The sequence below is a fragment of the Aplysia californica genome, unplaced genomic scaffold (assembly GCF_000002075.1).
Source record: "Aplysia californica isolate F4 #8 unplaced genomic scaffold, AplCal3.0 scaffold00025, whole genome shotgun sequence".
Classification (NCBI taxonomy): Eukaryota; Metazoa; Mollusca; class Gastropoda; order Aplysiida; family Aplysiidae; genus Aplysia; species Aplysia californica.
The window spans coordinates 2,273,691-2,294,902 of record NW_004797295.1 but is presented as its reverse complement, the minus strand read 5'-3'; the positions used below and the strand labels follow the sequence as shown (position 1 = coordinate 2,294,902).

At 39.1% G+C, this 21,212-nt stretch overlaps 1 protein-coding gene across 4 annotated transcripts; it reads right to left on the bottom strand.

Moving 5' to 3' along the window:
• Positions 1 to 2,630: 2,630 nt before the first annotated feature.
• LOC101857853 (rho-related BTB domain-containing protein 2) lies at positions 2,631 to 21,149 on the bottom strand. Of its 4 annotated transcripts, none has more exons than XM_005091075.3 (10): positions 21,061 to 21,149; positions 13,809 to 14,075; positions 12,065 to 12,168; positions 11,565 to 11,756; positions 9,753 to 10,596; positions 7,121 to 7,256; positions 6,469 to 6,587; positions 4,581 to 4,817; positions 3,694 to 3,842; positions 2,631 to 2,919 (listed from the first exon to the last, which is right to left on the bottom strand). In XM_005091075.3, the coding sequence occupies exons 2-10, from the start codon at positions 13,992 to 13,994 to the stop codon at positions 2,760 to 2,762; spliced, it is 2,127 nt and encodes a 708-aa protein (XP_005091132.1). In that variant the 5' UTR covers positions 13,995 to 14,075; positions 21,061 to 21,149; the 3' UTR covers positions 2,631 to 2,759. The 4 variants fall into 4 exon arrangements, with proteins under 4 accessions (XP_005091132.1, XP_035828876.1, XP_005091128.1 ...); XM_035972983.1 differs by having other exon boundaries at positions 13,809 to 14,071; positions 21,061 to 21,129; XM_005091071.3 differs by having other exon boundaries at positions 20,917 to 21,109.
• Between the last annotated feature and the right edge of the window lie 63 nt (positions 21,150 to 21,212).

Here is a 21,212-nt window from a genome sequence, read left to right as displayed (position 1 = left end):
TTGATCTGTCATGCAGATATTCTATGTTCAAAGTATTTTAGATTTCCTTCCTGGAATAATTCTCCTCTTTGAGTTGATTTAACACATTACACCCTAACTCGCCCGGGATCGCCAGCGAATTCCCTTACGCGCTCCACCCTGACTCGGCCGGAACCGCCCGCGCCGACCTAGCGTCTTTAGAAACGAAGTCTCGCCTTGACGAGACTCTGGGGCCGAGATTTTGATCTGCATAGTTATAGCAAAAAGTTTCTTCTTTCGTTTGATACTGAAACGAAATTTTTCGGGCCAGTAGTTTTAGTATTAGAGCTGATCGAAGTGCGATCGTGTTACCGAAACTTCGAAAGCGTCTTGACTTGTTGAAAAGCGACACAATTGAGTTCGAAAACGGAAATAACGATGGATTTGAGCAAAAACAAGCATGTGACCAGGGTTCCTGCCATGAACTTCCCATCAAATTCAAGGAGGTTTCAAGGAGAAATTTTTAAAATTCAAGGAGGTTTGGTCAAGATATTCACGACGAAAGCCTATTTTCGATAGGCCTACACTTGTCGGAAAGGAATCATATCATAGTTTCGATTTCCAATAAAAACTGTTCCCAGGGTGACTGCCAACCCGGCTTCTCAATTTTCCAGGTGGGCTCATCCATTCTCCAGGGTATGTTACATAACAATGAAAACATGCATGCTCCATTTATATTTTATATATAATATAATATACACACGCGCGCGCACACACATGTAGGCACATTATATCCAGCCAACAACATGTCAGTGTGGCACTGGGATACTGTGTGACTTAAGTATTTCAGTCTGTTCTTATACTTATTTATATTTTCCCCTCATCATATTCGCCTATATAAACTATATAAAAATGAATCTTGCTTTGACCCTGAGAAAAGATTTTTAAAAAAACAAGAATATCGACCGTCAAGAACCAGTTTGGGAGTCAAAGAAATTATATAATAAACGTGAAAGACAAAAATTATAGTTCAAACTCAAAGTAGAGTAACAACATGAATGGCTCAAGTAGATCTAGACCTATTCAGTGTGAGAGGTGTAAGAACTAACTGTGGGAGGGCAAGATGCAGTGACACTGAAAATCTGCGAATCTTGAACAGAAAGCTTATATAGAATATAGTACAATACATATAATTTACTATCACCTGCCCAAAGAAACGGGAACCCTTTAGTTAAAAAAAACCCCAGGCTTACAAGGTTTGAGTGAGACAGATCCTGATTCCACACAAGGCCAGCACCAACGCGCACTTTGCAGAGAGATCAAGATCTAGATTTAGATTAATAGCAATCAAAATTCTGGAAAGTAAAATCTGCTTCCAAGTTCAGTTTTTGTCATCCGGTGTTGCCTTCAAACCCATCCCGCCAACCCCCTCCCCCGCGTGCGTCTTTAAAAAAAATCAATAATCCCCCTATTCCCGAGTCCTATACATTGCAGCGCTCAGACTTTGCATGAACTTTGGTGACCTCAACCATCGCCGATACTCACGATGTGACGAAAACGCACAGGTTCAATGACCGGTCACGATGGCGAGCCTGACAAGAAGCTTATTGTATAATTTTTTTTTCTTTCTTTTTTTTTTTCACAAGCGACAGCACAGGACAAATGATTTATTTTCATGACACCGCGTTTGTAAAGCAGAACCTGCATGTTACAAAGGTGGCGTTATCAGACTACTATAGGCCCTACCTGCAAATTTCTGGGCGGTAACGAAAGGGAAAGCAGATCTTGATTTTCCCGATCGAGCTTCGGTATCGCACATACACTTCAACTAGTTGCCGCCATAACCGCCTGTGCGCGGGTAACATACTCTCGGGCAGGGAAAAGCCGAATGAATATTATATCACAATCGCGACCGGCAAAAATGAACTCAGGTGCCCCCGGGATTCCCGGGGCCTGGCAGTCACCCTGTGTTCCTGTCCGATCGGGCAAAATTCAAGGGGTTTTCAAGGACATTTTTCCCTGAATGTAAATTCAAGGAGTTTTCAAGGAGATTTTTCCTTGAATGCAAATTCAAGCAGTTTTCAAGGACTCCTTGAATTCAAGGAGGCCGCGGGAACCCTGTGTGACAAATCAGATGGCTCAGATTTTGATGAAAACGTTGTAGCAAGAGTTTGGGGCGATTCAGATCGATCAGACGTAGAAAATCTAGAATTTAGATCTAGGGCCCGACCGCGAGGTTGAGAGTGAGAGTGACGGGGTCGGACACCCCGATTGAACTAAAGTTAGAACATTTCCAACAATTTGCGCAAACACAAAGTTATATTTTTCTGAAACTACATTCAGTTTTCTTTTTAACTTTTATTTTTTCAGGATTTTGGGAATTTGTTTAGTATTTTAAAATGTGTTTTTTAAACGCTTGTATTCACGGGAGGTGGGTTCTTTCCCCTTGCTTAGGATCTAACAATGGACTTCCCGTCCAGGCCCTTAGGGTGTAATGTGTTAATAGGGGAAGCCAGGGCTCTAACTTTGAAATGACCTACATTGTGTCAAGAAGGGAGTGAAACTTTTATCACCAAAAACTCATCAGTGAAGTAGACCAGTTGGGGACAGGCTGGGGACTAAATTTTAGTTCTTCCACCTGTCTTTTGTGTCAAAAATATTTTCCTTCTCTCTGGAAATTATGTACGTCTTTATGAAAAGACCCGTTTGCAACACTCCTCGCCTCAATGCATCAAAGGGGAGAAGTAACTCTCCTACAGTTTACTTCACAGTTGACCAGAGCCATGACTCATTGATGAGGTTCAGATTGGAAGCTCCACAGGGTCGATCAGTCTGTGTCTTCGCCGTCGAGAGAAGCAGAGACAGCCGCAGCGGGAGTTGTAGTCCTGCACAGCGTGTCGTGTGCCATGTAGAGAGTGGCTTTGTGTCAAACGATCGTAGCGCTCTAGCTCCTTCAGGTACCTGGGGACCGACAGACCCTGACAGTGTTACAACTTCCTGGGCTAAGCATTATACATACGATGAAAAAAAAATATGTTGATCCTTCAAGGTACAAACATCACTAAGCTGCCTACCGTACCAAAAAGATTGAGAGTTCCTCTCTTAAAAGAAAACATTATGAGTGTAGGATTTTGTCTTCATTGGGAGGCTGAATCATTATAAATATGCAATTAGATCTGTCTCAGTGAATAGGACTGAGGTGCAAAACGAATGAACACAGTACACAAAAATAAACATGCCACTTTTGATTTCACTTTACCCACAGAGGCCCATTGTGGGTACAAACATAGCCTGATAGCAATATAATTAGGACATTCTTGAAAGGGACCATAAATTGGCCACTAATGTGAACGTGAAAATTTGAAACAAAACTTCTAAATTAAGCAATCTGAAATCGCAGGACATAAATACTCTTGAACACTTATGTACTCTGCTAATAGTACAAACTGAGAAGCTGGCTCCAGCCCACATTGCAGGAAACTTGCTTTATCAATTTCCATCATTCTGGTTAAACAACGACACTGATAGGCAGATCTTGAACGTTATTTATAGGATTTTTTAAGTAGCATGACTCCATATTGAAAATCAAGGATTTTGATAACAGAGAAAGTGAGCAAAACTAACATCCCTTTGCTTACAAACACTCCCCCACATTTTCGAAATTTCACTATAAGACAGGAGTAAATAGTGACCAATCTCAAAACTTGGCATCCTTGCTAAGACACGCCCACTCACCAGACAGGCGGCCATCTCTTCTGTTCTATTGCTTCCTGCTTGTCCTGTGGCAAAGCATGGAAGAGCGAGGCATACTTCTGCACCACCTCCTGGAAGTTCACACACAGGATGTGCTGGCAGAAGTGCGACAGCTGAGATGCATTGTACAGCTGGCAGAAAGAGAAATACAAGAATATCTTTCAACTTCAAGTTCATGCACCCTTGTCGAAATACACTTTTTAACCATGCACATCTCTTTCTCCCAATCAAGCTCCTATCGAAACTATAATTTAATTCAATGATCTCTTTTTCTCCCAACATAATATTTTTCCCTCCTTTTCTTTGTCCCATGAGTTGAATTCAAAAGCAAACCCAGTACTTTGGCACAGGAGGAAAGCTTGCTTATTAGCTGATACTCACACATAAAAAGTGGGTGGTTGGCGGGTGCTCTGGTGTGGTTTGCTTCTTCTTTCCTATGAAACATCTATTGTCCTTATCTCCCCTTCTTCTTTTTTATGTTTGTTCCTCTCTTGTAACACCTCTAATCTTCTGGCGCTCATATGACCTTATGCAGTTGCGAGCGCCGTAAAACCTCTACTAAAACTAACTAAAACACATAAATAAATTAATAATTAAAGACAAAACGCATACTGCACATGGTATATGCAATACATACATATAACAACACAAGACATACACATACAAAGAACATAGTACACACACACACAAAGAACATAACACAAACACAAACAATGTAGACAACAGCACACACACACACACAAAGAATATAACATTAACACACACAAAATACACAACAACAAAAACACACACTCATAACAAAAAAGCATAACATTAACACACACAACAAACAAACACACAACATACACAAGACACACCCGTGAACCTACTTCAGCAGGTTGTATCAGAGTGAGGGCATCTGTCAACAGCTCTCCCGTGTCTTCACACGCTGCCAGCTGAGTCACCACCCTTGCCTCCACCATGTTGACCAAACGCTGCAGACACAGGCGATTGGCCACTTCAATCAGAGCCAGACAATCCACGCTGTCCATGTTTGGCGACTCCCCCGTGTACAGGTACTCCTGCAGGGCCTGGAAAGTCTCCTCCGTGATGCCCGGGAACGGGATCTACACAAACAGGAACAGACACAGGATCAGCAAAAAGTCATAATACAGTAGAACACGGATAGCTTGAATTTGTCGGGACCGGCCTCAGTCATTCGAGGGATCCGTAGTTCGAGGTACGTGTACAATGTTATGGCATCGGCTGTGTCAGAGAATCAAGGGAAGCAACAAAGATTGCTACTTTAGGGGAAAAACAAGAGGTCGTGTGATGCACAACCCTTCCTCTCGCCCGCTCCACACAAGCCTAAGCATGCGTGTCAAGTAGCACCCTTTGTAAAAATTATTATCATTGTTTTGTTTCAAGTGCACCTCACACAAAGGACATTGACTTTAGACCTCTACGGCGGCGTAATTAGTTAGACTATTCCGTGTTTGTGTTCGAGCTTAGAGTAATTTTCTTACAAAGATAAAAAAGAAAAAAACAACCCGCGACCGCAGGCACAGTTCGATGGATGCGTGATTTTAAGTTTTCTGTGTTCGACCTATCCGGGTTATACTGTATACAGTGATAATGTAGATCATTTCCATAGTGTCCACTCCTGTACAATACATCTCCAGACACTTTAAAAATACATTAGTTCAGTTTTATTAAGAGTTTTATACGAAAAAAAGGAGAAGAGATGAAGAAGACAGAAGTTTGATAGGAAAGAAGGAGCAAACCACATCAGAGCACCCACCAACCTCCCACATCTTCATCTTAGCACAAAATACATGTGCATGAATGTATATATATATTCTATCTCTCTATTCTTTGATAGATTAAGCCTTCAACATCCGCAGACATTCATATTCATGCTATCACAGTTTAACTGATTATGATATGCACATCAAACTAAGAACATTTTGGTAGCATTTATCAAAGAATAGAGAGATAGAAAAAAAGTTTTCATTTAAGTAGAAGAAAAGTGTACTGACCCAGTGAAAGTGTAAGACACTGATAAAGGAAACATAAAGAAATTACACCATTCAAAGCATTTCCCTTTGAGACACAAGTTTGTGATTGATCAATTGAAAATTTACTAGTGCATGTTGTGCTGAATAACTATTAACTGTTTGCAAGTCCAATGTTGCAACTTATAATTATGACCAGGATGAGAGATCAGCTTGGCCAACACGCAGAGTTCCAGGGTTCGAATCTAAGAGGATGATGCCTTTTCTTTCAGCTTAGAGTCAAAACTGAGGACCAACAGTTCAGCCTTTGAAATGACCTAAACTGCCTGCAATAGGGAGTAAAAGTGGCCAGTCTACAGTTTCATGCACTATATATAAACTCTCCCTACACCACTTCTAAATTTTGATGAAAACTGCATTCCATCTCAAGTTAACATACTGTTTAAAATTTGAATAAAGGGACAGCAATTGAAAGAAACTGAGGAAGAATTTAGGCTCATTGTTCTTTACTTAATGTCAGCTAGAAAACACTTTCAGCCTTGTTATGGTCAACATTTACTACTCTTTCTTTCCAGCAAATTAGTTGAATTATACTTTTGTCTTTTTGCATTTAATATAAGTTATAAAAAAACTCCACACACAGTTTTTCCATTCTTTGAATTTGAAAACAGCAAGTTTTAGAAATCACAAAACAGCATGATATTGTTATTTTCAAATATTGGGTATTATATATGTATATATTAATACTCTAACTACCACTCACAACATCAGACGCCGACTCAATAAAATCACTGCTGAACATGGCGTACATCATCTCACAGCGTCCCATGAGAAGGGCTTTATGGGCAGACACCAAGCCATTGTCCACTTCAAAAGTGATATCTGTACGACAGAAATCTATGAATTAACATGAAGCTTTACAATCTTTCTTTGTGGGAACCCGTTCAAAGAAGACAAACATAATGACTCCTAGGATGGCTTGTTAATTCTGTGTTACCATAATAAAGCAGAGGGGAGGCACATACTGCACAGCTGACATTTAAGTAAAAACTGCATAAACTTGTGTAAATCCTATCCCCACTGACTGTCATGTTCCCTTAACTTTAAGTATACAGAAGACTATTCTACATCTGTGTGCTGATTATTTTGTCTTTGAATTTTTCAGCATCACAAATTTCCCTATAACACGGCAATTATTCAACCTGTTTGCATAAAATAAATATCAAAATGAACATTAAGTTCAATTATAGACAACACGGAATGGCTGGAGTTTCGTAGATTTTTGCTACAACTGAAAAGAACCGAACAATTTTTCCTGAGAGCTGGTGTGCTGGACTAATGGTAATGACAGTTGAGGAGGGGGATAGGAGGAAGGAGTTTGATGGGGAGACAAAACCCAAGAAACTTTTCCTTACCAGACAAAAAATCCTTGTGCAAGGCCAGCTCTCGAAGTTTGAAGATTCTCTTCTCATGAAACTGTTTGTCCATCTCGATGTTGAGGAAGTCTTGGCTTGATAGCACGTTATCAATGACAACTACCAAATCTGTCAACTGGTACACAAACAACAAATCAGTGCTGATAAATTCTCATTTCAGTGGTGAATACAGAGATGTGCACATGAAAAAACCCCCAAAAGAAGTAGCTGTGCTTGTTAAGGGAAAAGTAAAATTCTACTGCTGAGAAGTAAATTTTATAGACATGGGTGGGGAGAAGGAGATTGGTGACTAGTGAGGATTGTTTGGAGAAGGGTCAACTTTTTTGGATTGTGAACAAGCCGATTCCGAGGTAAGTCCTCTACCTTTTTCTACTCAGTCAAAACCCCTACCGTCTCATCACATTCAGAATGACTCACATAATACATATGTATAATATATAAAGACAAACTGATCATCATCTTTCATTACAAAATACTTCAGAGCATGTAAACTCTCTCAATATTTACCTGAAGACCACAAGCATTACATAATTCAGTCGCCTGTCTCAATTCCAAAGGCAAAATGTGGCCTGTCCCAAAACACATTTATTCATACAGTCGAACCTGTGTAAGACGGAATCGCAAGGGAGCGGGAAAAAAATTAAGTCTCAGACATTTTCCCATCTTAGACAGGGGAATTTAGGGGGGAGGTGGAGGGGGGGGGGGGGGGTTCAAAGGCCCAGCCGGCGGGATCAAGAATCACTTGTCCGATCAGCAAGCAGTGGTCAAAACTTCACACCTCTCAGCTGCTATCCTGTCTGATAGTGACATGCGTCAGTCTTACGTATCCAATTACCACCAGTGCTTGCGTTTCATAGGACCACTGTTTGACCTATTAAAAACAGAAATGTTTGAACATCTCCTTGGCTTCCACCCGTAGTCCCACCCATCAAAGCCACCCGTCACTGCCATCAATGTAACAACAATTCGAGGAACTCTTTTCTCGGCTGGCCGTATGATCAGGGTGGCAGGCATTGGTCAATCTAATTTCACACCTCTGGCTTCTGGCTACCCAGGAAAGTTTCCGTAGAGGCTCGCTACTTGAGCACTCTCACGGGCAGTCGTGAGATATCACACCCACACTACACTGACCATCTGTATCGCTCAGGGCTCACAAGATGGGGTAACTTCTACCCCCATTGCACCCCTACTCCCCTTCCTTGCCCAGCCGCATGGCCATGGTGTTAAGTTTAGAGCCAGCAGAACCAAACTTGCAAGTTTTGATTCAAATCAGGGCTGAGCGGGCAAAGCATTGTCCGTCTTAGACAGGTGAAACCCTCAGAAGGGAGCGGATTTTTCTTTCCGTTTCCGCGTTGGACAGGTTTCCGTTTTATGCAGGTAATTAAAGAGGAATATATCAAGGGGGGGAGCGGGGAGATTCCGTTAAGACAGGTTTCCGTTTTACACAAGTTTCCGTTAAGGCACGTTCGACTGAATTGTAAATGCACTACTCATACAGTTTAACTCCCATTCAACAAACTCAGACTCAATGAAAGGAAAACAGTCCCCCAATTCAAAAAATCAATTTACAATCAACAAAAATAACTCTTATTTATGGAACATGTAAATGATTTAACTCCCTACTCAATGAAATCGAAGTTGCTTGCAGAGCAAACAGCCCCTACTGATGTGGCTTCATATTTTTCACCCGCAATGAGCCCCACCCAAAGCCTTCCTTGTATCTGAGTTTCACTGTACAAGACATCTGAAATCAATTATTCTAGAAAGAACAATGGAGAATTTTGAATGGATAACACATGCTTCATGTGTCCATCACCCATAATTTTTTCTACATGCACTGACAAAAAACAACGAAGAGAGAGGGCTAGAGAACTGGGTCTATCATCCTTTACCATAGTTATACAAAGTACAACTCCAAATATCAAGTCTGTACTGCAAAGACCAACAAAACTTTACAAGAATTCAAAACTTATTATTCCACAAAACATATAATGCCCAATTCTGTTCCAGTTAGCTTTCTAAACAAGAGATACATTCCAACCAGAATTAACAAGATTGTCCCTCATACAAGCACATTCATCTTTGATATGAATGAAACATTAAAGAGCTAAAGGCTGAGGAGAAATTAAAAGAGCTCAAGACACCAGGGGTGAGAAAGCATTTATAGAGAATTCCCATTCTCTAAAAGCTTAACAGATTTTTAAAGAAAATTTAGCTTGTTGAAAGTATTCAGAGTCAGCTTTTTCAAATTCAAAGACTTAGTTGTCTTTTGTTTTTTTCAGCAACTTTAGATTACACTCTCTCTTGAGAAGAAACTTAGAGCTCGAGTAAAAAACAAAACACCCCCCCCCCACAAAAAAAACACAACAACCAACAAATGATTCTCTTTTCCTTGTCCTTACCATTAAAGTCATTAAAACAAATGTAAAAAACCTGTGAATCAGTTTTTCTGAAGTGGTAAAATATCTAGTTGTCCCAGGAGGGTATGACTATGTCAGTTTTGATATATAACAAAATACTTGAGAATTTCTTTATCTCATCACGTAATTAAGAAAATGGACAGTGACCTCCAGCAAGGCATTGAGATGTTACTAGTTAAAGATTTACATACCTGTAGCAAATCAGCAGTTTTCCGGACCTGAGCTAGGTTCACCTCACATGGTCGAAGGCTGCCTGTATAGAGGTACTCAATAACCACATGGAAGGATCGAGCGGAGATTTCTTCACACATCCGCACATACGTCTGCAAGCAACGGTGACTCGGGTCTACAGCGTCTTCCTCATAACGAATCTCAATAAGCTCCACTGCTCGGTGATCGTAAGGAATAATCAAGGGAAGCCTTAGACGAGAGCCACTGGTTGAGTTGTTGGCAAGGTAACTGTCACCTGCAGAACCTTGCACACTCGAGTCGTAATCGGTGTCAGTGCTTAGGGACTCCTGATCACTGTCAAGCAAAAATTCGCTGTCTGTATGACTGAACCTCTTTGGAAACTGACGTCGCAAGTGTGAGTTTTTCCTCCTCCGTCTTGCTGGCAGTTTAGCCAGTGATTCCAGGGAGAACAGATCTTGAAAGAACGTGGAGGCCACGGTGAGGCATATCCTGTGAGCTTCGATGGTTTCATGACCGACTAAGAACGTCACATCACATTCAGACTTGTTGGTGAGCAGAGCAGAAATATCAGACTTGAGCAGGGGTTTCGCAATCTGAATGCGGGGTACGGTGGGAATCGGCATCTTCATGGGTGGCTGCAGCAAAGGTCGCTGTATGCGGCGTAGTTGTGTGTTCCAGAATTTTATTTTGCGCCGCTCCAAAAGGGCAGCTCTGGCTGCATTGATGAACACATCCTGAACACCAAAGTGTGTCAAAACACTTGTCTCATAATAGGGGGCGCTAATGTCTCTGGCTACCTCACGCCCCACACTTGGTGTGATGAGGTCCTCTGGAGAAATATGCCTGGGAAATGTAATTATAGAGAGGAGACGTCCATGAGACAAACAGATACGTCCTAAGATTGTATGTTACTGTTCTATTGTAAAGCACTCTTTTCTCCATAATGTGTACTTTAATTGTGGTTGAGTGCTACATAAAAGCCATATATTATTATTTGTTGCTACAAGAAGAAGATATACATAGTCCCTATGAGGACCATTCTTGTCATCCTTGCCCACATTCTCAGAATTAGAGTTATTAACCTTTTGAAACATGATGGTACCAATATTCTATCTGCAAATGCAATAATTTTAATTGGATGTCCCAGTGAACAAAAAATAACTGTTTTTCTTCCGGGCTGCAGAATCTTGAAATAAATACTGACCTCAGGTAGTCATACAAAAATGTGCATCAGCATTCTTTAACAAACTTGGGCTAAAAAGAAAGGAAAGTATTCTATTACATGAAAAACATGACGTGGCGTCTGACCTCACCAATAGCAATATATACACACTATTGGCAAGCTATTAGAAACTACAGCTCACAGGTTAACAGGATGAAATAGAATGCAATAGATGTTGTCTCAGTGTCATCAGCTATTATATATCACATAAAATGCAGAAGAAACATTTTTCAGCAATGGGATATCATGGCTGCAAAATGACAGGAGCAAGGCCAATATTCCAAACTGCTTTGAGAATACAACTTAAAAAATCATGTCTGGTTCAGTTCCCAGGTGAATAGAAAACTTCACTAGTGACACTTTTTATAAGACTCGGGGCAGTAACTGCAAAATAGCTACCAGCCCAGTCTGTAGATAACTTCTTGAATATAACAAAAATGCAGAAGAGGTTGTAAGAAAATAAAATACACAATCGTGGAAAAACAAAACAAAAAACAAGCAGAAACAATGCACACAAAAAAAGGTTCACAGTGAAGCCTCTGTATAGCATGCCCTCTTCTGCTTGCTCCCTGTTAAGACTTGGCCTCACCTGTACAGCAAACCTTTCTCCATACTGAGATAATTCTCATCGTGGCACATGTAGCGTAGATCGGCCTGTGTGCCACACAATACAATCGGGATTCCAGGGCTGAAGCGACGGATCTCTGGGTGCCATATGCGGTGCACGTTTTTCAGAGAAACAGGAGACATGACGCTGAAGCATAACACAATGACATCCGCTCTGAAACAGGGAGATAAATCATGACAATTTGTGGACTATGGTTTACACTTTGGAAATAAATGACAAGGTTTAAACAACCACACAACTTACTGTCAAAATGCAACTGACATTCTCATTCATTCTATTTTTAAAAAAAGGAAATATTTTCAGGACAGATTTGAGTAAATTTAAGTTACGTTATCAATTCTGTGTTTTGTATATTGTTCCACAAACTGTTACACCGTGCTTGCTATAGTGGGATGGGGGGTAATCTATATTTCTACCCAAGTCTTTTTTTGTTGATGCAAAATAACTACTAAATCATTTACCCCCTGTAAGCAAATCTCCTGTCCTTGTCATGGTAGCCAAAGGTGTCCCACAACCGGATCGACACCTGACAGCCATCTATATCACACCACGATCTGTCCAAGATCTGAAAAATACACACAGACATGCTCATATATCACAAAGATGGCTGTGCCTGGTAATTACAACAGAAAACTGTGTCTTCTAGAATAACACACACTGCAGTCACATATGAGATGCTGGTTCTGAAAATATTACAAAAGATCATGAGCAATTCTTTTTTGAGCGAGTGTCGGGGTAGGAGGGCAGGGTGGGCAAAGCTTCTCAATCAAAAAGAAACAAGTAAGGTGTTTACCTCCTATTCTCAGTTGATTGAGTTAGGCTCATGAGCAACCATGGTCAGTGGATAACTTTCAGTCTTTTTTTTTTAAAGAGCTTTCACAAGTGTCAGAATTGACAGCTTTGCAATGATTGGATGTCACTTGAGTATATGATAATCAAAATAAGTCAACTTTTACAGTGGAGACCTTATTTGTGTGTGTGAAAGATGTAAGTGAGAACAGGGGAACCCTTTACATGAGTTTATTGCCCTACAAGATATGAATTTTTAATATTTGAATGCTGAGATTTGAGGGGTCTACTTTTTGCTCGATTGGACCCCCAGCTGATAGATTGAAACACACACACAAAAACCCACACATACACACACACATACACACAAAAAAAGCTGGGACATATTATTAACTGCACTTAGAGGAAGTCAGCTAACCAGGATGAAAACATTGGATGAAGGTATTTGTGACAAGTAACTGTCCAGGTAGGCAAACCCTGACCCTGACCCAGTCGGACTAATCTGTCATCTCCAAAGTGACCCTTGACCTCAGCTGTCAACCTGCCAGAAACCATAGCTTACCTTGTCAACACAATGACATATAGCTCTGTTTTTAAGAGAGAAGAGAAGGTGGGGGTAGCTTCACTTTGTCTATGCTGTCAAAGCATGCATTGTGCAGATATCTGCAACTGATTGGTCTGCAGTTTTGTACTTGTGAGAAAAAAGTCAGGCTAAAAGTAAAAGAAGGAAAGATAGTGAAAATGAAGTCCTTTTCAAAGTAATATTTAAAAGGCTCTCAAAGTCTGAAAAGGGTCACTAAGGGTTTCCTACTCATGGTGCTCATCAAACATACCTCTCTTAGTATTGTTAACTCTTCGAATATACAGAAGGTTATTTCTCCTTTCTATTCAGCCAATTTGTCTTCTAACACTTGATGCTAACAAAGCCTCAGCTATCAAATTGTGTGATACACAAACTTAAAAGCTAATGTGCTTTTTATGACTGTGCAGAGATAAAGAAAAAGTAAGTTATAACCTTCATTTAGCAGATAAACACAAACAAAAAACGATTCCTCATTTCCAAAGAGACCGTGTGAAACTTCAAAAACAAGGGTCTGGAAAAATTGGTAATAGGATCCTCAAATCTGATTAGAAATGTGTCCTGGATTTTGGTTTTAAAGCTGACCCTGTAGACAGCTGATAAGTGTGACAGAGGACCAAATAGAGCAATATCAAAAAAGAAGATAGATATGCAGTTGCGAGCGCCGTAAAACCCTGTACTAAACTGAAAAAACTGAAAAGAAGATAGATGCATCACAAAGATATGAGAAAACTAAAGAGAGACAGTACCATGTGAAACAATGGCCTTTGAAGCAAATATAAGCTGAGTTCTCTGAAGATACACATCATTCAAAAACAATCAAGACCTCAACTAACCTCCCTGTCATGTTGGTAATGGTCAGTCGCCCACACCGTTGCCTGGTGAGTCTTCACCAACTTCTGCAAGTTGTATTGAGCATTGCAGGCATACGCACAACTCAAACATGTTTTTCCAACGCCTGAATCTCCCACAATAACACACTTGATGACCTCTTCAAAGCCGGTCAGACTTTGATTGACCATGGTTGGTGCTCATCCCATTGGGCAGCGCTCATAGATCATTTGAACCGCAGTTTATTTACTCACACAGTTCCACAGCTCTGTCTAGACAAAAGGAAATACAAAATGTGAGGTATACAATAATAAATATAGACACACATACACACACTCTCCCCATCTCCTTCACCTAAATATATAACAAAATGTACTTAGAAATGAAGATAACATTACATTTCTTACTGATTAACTCTAAAAATCTAACAAAATCCTCCAAAGTAACAGACACAGGAATAATAATGATGTAAAAACTGAGATACAGAAACACCATAAAAATCTCCACACAGAAATTTATAGCAGAATAATAGCTGTTTATAGATGCACAGACACACAGAAAACAGAACAAGTAGGTTCAGCCATCAAGCACACAATGAGATCTGGGATGCACTTACTTGATACTGAATACACACAGGCAAGTAAGAATAAAACAAAGTAGGTAATTTTCCCTGAGGGAGCACCTGTGTACAAGTCACAACAAAGGCATTCTCCCTGTAGGCAACAAGTGTAAACAGGTCTCACAATAGGTAAGAGAAGTCTTGTCTAAACTCTTCCTGGTCTGTATCTTTCCCCAGGCTACCCCTCCTTTCTCTGCTCCTCCATTCCCTTTCACCTACCTGCCATGAAGTACCATTCCTGGGCACACTCTTTGTCTCTACTTGACAGAGCCATGGAAAAAAAGGGGAAGGGGAGGGGTGGAAGAAGTGGGAGGTCGTGCACAGGGCCAAGTAAACTAATCTTCCTTGTCACACTAGACAAATCTACCCAGGAGAGAGACAGGTGGGGGAGGGAGGGGAGGGAGGGGAGAAGGAGAGGGAGAGGGAGGGAGAGAGAGAGAGAGAGAGAGAGAGAGAGAGAGAGAGAGAGAGAGAGAGAGACAGACAGACAGGCAGACACAGACAGAGACTGAGAGAATCAGACTGAAACAGAAAGACAAAGACTTCAGAAAGAGAGAGAGAGAGATAGAGAAACCATAAAATTGAGAGAGAAAGAGAGAGAGAGAGAGAGAGACAGAGCAACAGAGAAACACAGATAGAAGATAGGGAAAAGCAAGAGGGACAGTATGTCCTTGCCCTGATCTGTCCAGCTTAGTATCTTCAGCAAGATATAAAGGACAGAATCGCTCAAGCGGAACAAAGGGAACACTTAGGGCTATTTTGGTTACTCCAAGGTTATATCTTTATATAATCATATTATTGTTCTGCTCTGCTGACAATGAATGACTTAAAGTTATTTTTTCTCTGAAAAAGTATTGTCCAATCAAAGTTTGTTATTTGCACACCTAGATTTTGTATGGGTACACATTTTTTGTTTCTGTAAGCATGTGTAATTAGCAGACCCCAAAAGACAAAAAGCGTTAAATTTTTAAAAATACATACATATATATATATATATATATATATATATATATATGTGTGATTTTTAAAAAAAAGTTCTACATGAATGTAAGTATATTGTAGTTGTTTTAAAAAAATATTTTAAAGTCTAAGGTGACACAGTGAATGAAGAGTAACTCTTCCTGGTTCATATATATATTATATAATATATAGCAAAGAAGAAGTTATTTTCTTTTCTAGTAGTGACAGAAATCATGAAAATACAATAAAAAGCGAGGTCAAGGCCAGGAATAAACAATACTTGATATTCTGATAACATACTGGAGAGCTTGTACTCATGAAGACCACCATAGCGAAGGCATGCCTCTCCAAGGCTCCTTCAGCACACATTCCAGTTTTATCCCAGCCAGCTAGCCAAGGGAAGTACTCCCAGTTCTTAAACTCTAAGGACTTGGCATATATTAACTATGGTTCAAGAAGGTTTTTCAGTGATGAAAACGACACAATTCAGATTAAGTTCAGGGCAAAAACCTGAGCTTTGACTGTGACTTCCAAGACCGAAGGGATCTAACAATATTTAAAATTTAAGAAATTGTTAAATAGATACACTTTGAAAATTAGATTTCAAATAAATTTCAACAAAACCTGAGCAACAAAATAGAAGAGTGCATTACTGCTCATTGCACGCTTAGCTAAAACAGACATTTTAGAGTCACTCAGTTGTCTTGATATATAGTATATTTGTTGCCTACGAAGGCCATTTTTCAGCTGTCAAAACAATTTGAAAAGAATGCCTTCAAATTAAAAAAAAAAACCAATAAAAGAATTATAAACAAAATAAATATTGGATCTGCAATTTTGTGCTGTCCATATCCATTTCGACTCTTTAACTCCAACGTCAAGCCTCTGCTCCTCTACAGTTGCAAAACTTTGAAGCCAACAAAGACAGTACTGAATAAAGTCCATACTTACATCAACAGATGTATGAGGAGTATTCTAAGAATAAAGTGGCAGGATAGAATAAGAAATGAAGAGCTGTGGGAAAGTACAGGACAAAAGGATATATAGGAGTAGAAATAGAACTAAGAAAGTGGCGATGGATGGGACACACATTAAGAAAGCCCAGCGGAAACATCACAAGACAGTCACTGTAGTGGAACCCACAAGAGCACGAGGCAGGGGCAGGCCACGGAAAACCTGGAGATACAGGGAAAGGAACATGAGAAAGATGAAGCTCATTAGGAACGAGCTTGGAAGGATGGCTCAGGACAGAGATAAATAGAAGGAGCTTGTATGAGGCCTATACCCCGCCAGGGGTGAAAGGCATTGATGATGATGATATCCATTTCTTAACCTTATTTCTATCAATGTGTTTACCAAAAATGTTCAGGTGTTCATGAGGAAACAAGTATAAGATGTAAAATTCAAGATTTGAACACTGAAAAAACACAATGGTTATAAATTTTCTGACAGATTATTGTATACATCAGTAGATAATGACAATGATCATACGCAAATTATAACAATGACCTTGACATTCAAGGTGTTTACGAAAGATCAAGTTTCTTTTTTTTTTTTGGAGGGGGGAACTTTGCCAAACTCTGACACTACCAAAAAATCCATTTATAGAAAAAACTGGAACCCAAAATATAACAAACTTCATGCACTTTCAAGAATATACATGCTTTAGTTTGTAAATTAATTTGTGAATTTTTTTTTAGACAATATTATTAGGAACTGAATTATGAAGAAGAAAAAGGATCAAATCAAAAAAGAAAGAGCTTTGTAATCTTACAATAAAAGACTGTAAAACACTAGATAGGCCACTATAGGATTAAAGATTAGTCAAGTAAGCCTAATCCGCTGCGCTCGAAGAACTTAAAATGTTTTTGTTCAATAAATCACAAGAAAAATATTTCTCTAAATGTGAGGCAGCGTGGTGGAATCAGGCTGTCGTCAAAATAGTCAAAGTAAAGAAACTGGCATTTTCCCGCAGGTTTGTGAATTTTTATCAAATTTTTTGTTTTTTGCTCCACACCTTTCATGCCCTTTTAAAGAACTCATTTCTGTGTTGATTTGCCTGAAAAACATTTGTGAGGTGTGCTGACAAAACGAGTTACTTCTCGGATTTCAACCTTATGGAAATTGATTTATCAACTTTATAGGTGAAGTTTGTACAATTTGTAAGTATGAAATAGTAAAAGACACTGCAAACTTGAAGAAAATGGCGTCAATTGAAAATCCGTAAATCTGACCCCCAGTGTCGATTTTTGGCAGATATTTCCATTCTTGGATTGCGAGAAGTAACTCATTTTGTCAGCACACCTCACATTTATTGAAGGCACAAAAAATGTAAATTTTCAGTTACCACGGACTCTTAAGCTAAGGAAAAAACAAACTTTTGTCGACCATTTTCTCCGTAATTTTACATCTGAAAACAGGTGACCCCATCTCCTTCAATTGCAAATATCTCGACTTTAAATCAACATAGATGAATATTTTTTTCACCAAAAGGATGGCAAATGAACAAGCTTTAAGATGATATCAATAATTCTACATGCTCAAAAATTGACGAGAGCCTGATTCCACCACGTCATGACACAAATGTAGAGATCTATGATTCAGATGTCGTCCATGAATTTATGGTCGGGGGTAGTCGCCTGGATAGCCACGTGGCTGTGCTGTCATCTCTATAACTATCACCAACAGTTTCCTCTTAGGCTATCTGTTCCCAACATTTTATGGTGCATATCATTACATAGAGTCTGTCTTTTTGCCCCCCCACCATTCAACACCTTTGTATTCTTAACCGTAGTCGGAGAATCTTTCACAAAACAGTCACATATCATCACATTTTCTGCCAAACTGACCCCCACTTCCAAAGGAGGTCACACTATAATATCAAGGAATTGAGATAATTGCATCCCTTCCTCCTTTTGCACAGCTTCATGTAAATGCACGCTCCGTATAAACACATGCTAAAGAGCTCTTCCGAGCACCGTGCGTTTAGACGGAGGCTACTGTATGTCGAACAGCTATCCAGGAATATACCCTCCACTTGCCATTAGCAATAGCCTGTGCTGTGGTGTCAGGAAAAATATGTTCACCATATTATGTTGGCAAAAGCTCTAGAACATGCAAACTAAGTGAGTAAAGGCCAAATAAACCTTTACATTTTTAGAAAGTTAAACGTAAATGGGAAGTAGAGCCCACTCAATGTTTGGTGATATAATAAAACAGAATAAAAACAAACGTGAAAAGCAACTCAAATTATGCCCAATTTAAAAATCTGCTGCAACACCAGAGGATGAAACTTACAGCTGATATAATCAACCATCAACACTAGGTTAATTCTGTTATGAATATAAATTGGAAATCTTATCAGGTGTCAAACAGAGTAGCTACTCTAAACTTTTCAACCTATTGCAATTCTAACCCTACAATAGGCCTCTAGTAGAGACCATGCAAGTAGCTGTCAACAAACTGACAATTGTCTCATGCCACTGTTCCAGTGAGATTTAACTGTTCTTTCATTGAAGAAATTGTTAGACTTACTCGAACAAGATTTTGCTCTTGCTTGCACACCATTGGTATTCACCGGCCACACAAAAAGTTATATATTTTTTTTAGCGGAAGCCCGGCTGTAAATTTAGTTGCTCGATTTAAAACTTGCATCATGGAATTCCCCAAAAAACAACACTATTTCTGGTTTGAAAAAATACCAGACTGATGACTAGAGCTGACGTACAGTTATATAACTATGGGTTGAATTATCGGCTCCGTACATGTCAGAAATAGCATATAGAGTTATTGGAGCTTTTGTTTTTTTAATCTTTTTAGTAATTCAGGTAACCTTTTTAACAGTTCAAATCAATTTCAATTAAATGAAGTTGGATCTGAAAAAAAGCAAAGCATGATTTGCTATAAATAACTGTATTATATTGTACTTTCACTTCTGTCTTGTGCTCAGGTATTGTACAGTGTCTAGTTTTACTGTCCATTTTAATTAATTTTACATGAATATTGACTTTATGTTGTCTTTTACTATCAGTTTTAAAAAAAATATTGGAGGGTTTTAATTGAATCATATATTATTACACTAAGCCTAAAAATTGTCTGATATTTTGCCCTTTTGATGAAATTGGGAGGATGGGGGTGATTGAGGCTGATTTGCGACTGTGTCAGCCTTAGTGGCCATAGACTGCCATAGTTATAAATATATATATAAGTTAAGCATATTAAAAAATAAAGCCCTGTGACCCTCCAAAACAGTGCATCTGAGTACGGGAGTGAAAACAAAAATTTATCACTGAAACAATAGAAGTAAATTGTGAACAAAGCACTTGACTTGTAAAAAGAATAACGGACACGGTACAGGGTAACCAGGCACCTTGTCTCATTATCTACATACACGGTAACCGGGCACCTTGTCTCACCTAGTCTCAGCATCTACGTACACAACCACAAACATTAATAAATAAAGGCATGCATCCACCTATCCGAAGATTGGCTGTTTTAACCCTAAACGTGTGTAATAGTAATTCAAGAAAAAGTACAGGACATTGCATATTAAATTTTGGAATCACATACAAGGGGCTTGCCCGAGTCAGTATTCAGTTTTGGTGGGGACACGCTCTAACATAACACATTTGTATTTTTAAAAAAGATAGGAACAACATCAAATTAAATGACATTACGATATGTAAACACAAAAAATAGAAACACAACATATAGATATATATATATCAGAACAATAACAAGAAAAAAAATTTAACACACAAATTAAAACACAACAAAGAGGGAAAAATAAAAGAGAAACAGCACTATAAATACATGTAGTACTAGTAGGCCTAGGTAATGTAATTTTTGTTTACATTCGTAACATGAAAATAACAAATCAACGAGCTGTCAACAAGTGAGAAAAAGGTTGGTTTTTTTGGGGGGGGGCAGGATTTTTTATTCCACCGCGATGAGTTTTTTTTGTGGGGAAAAATGCAAAAATTGTGGCTGGTATATTTATATATATGCGTATGCGTACCACAAAAAATGCCAAAAAAATCGTGGCCGCGACAAATGCAGACTAGATCATTCTAGAATCTCCTGGCCGTCTGGAGCTTGCGAGCATGATGGGGACATTCTAAGAGTCAAGAGACAATTGAAACATCGTCAATACCCCCCCCCCCAAAAAAACAACAACAAAAAACAACAACAAAAAACAAAAAAAACCAACAACAAACAAACACCAAAAACAAAACAACAACAAAAACCACACAACAAACACGACTTGGTAGGACTTTTTATAGCCTAACAAGATTGAAAAATGACAAAAGGAACAAAAACAACCAACAAAATTGAATAGATTCTAGACCTAGATTTATCTGTGTACACATGTGACATGACATATATGTAAGCCTAGCATATTTCTTGGAACATAAAAACAAAACAATCAACCCCTCAATTCTCAAACTCAATCAAAAGAAACAGCTGACCTCAATAAAAACAAAAAAAAGCACAAATAAAAATACGCTATTTTATTAATTTCATCACTAAAAAACCTTTCAGCGGTGAACAGCAGTCATTGGCCTAAGGCTTAAAAATTCTTATCTGTGAAACGGTTTTTTCGTTAGTTCTCTCAGTCCACAACGTCCAATGATTCTCAATGAAAGAAACAGAAGCCATCAGGGCTAGGCCTAATTCACCTGGTTCTCTCCCAACAAGCGTAAAGCAGTTTGTCAACAAGCATTCGCGAAAATTACTTTCCAGGTACGCGAAAGCTTTTCATCTTTAAAGAAATTGGAAAATGGACAGAGAGTTTACCATATAATGCAATGTTTTGTTGCTCATCATGCTA

Excerpts from the sequence above, each read along its gene's own strand:
- LOC101857853 (XM_005091075.3), bottom strand. The coding sequence starts at position 13,994 with ATGGTCAATCAAAGTCTGACCGGCTTTGAAGAGGTCATCAAGTGTGTT. Across the intron at positions 11,757-12,064 it reads AGGAGATTTGCTTACAGGGG|AGCGGATGTCATTGTGTTAT; the intron begins GTAAATGATTTA and ends TCCCTGTTTCAG. Across the intron at positions 7,257-9,752 it reads AAACTGCTGATTTGCTACAG|TTGACAGATTTGGTAGTTGT; the intron begins GTATGTAAATCT and ends TTTGTGTACCAG.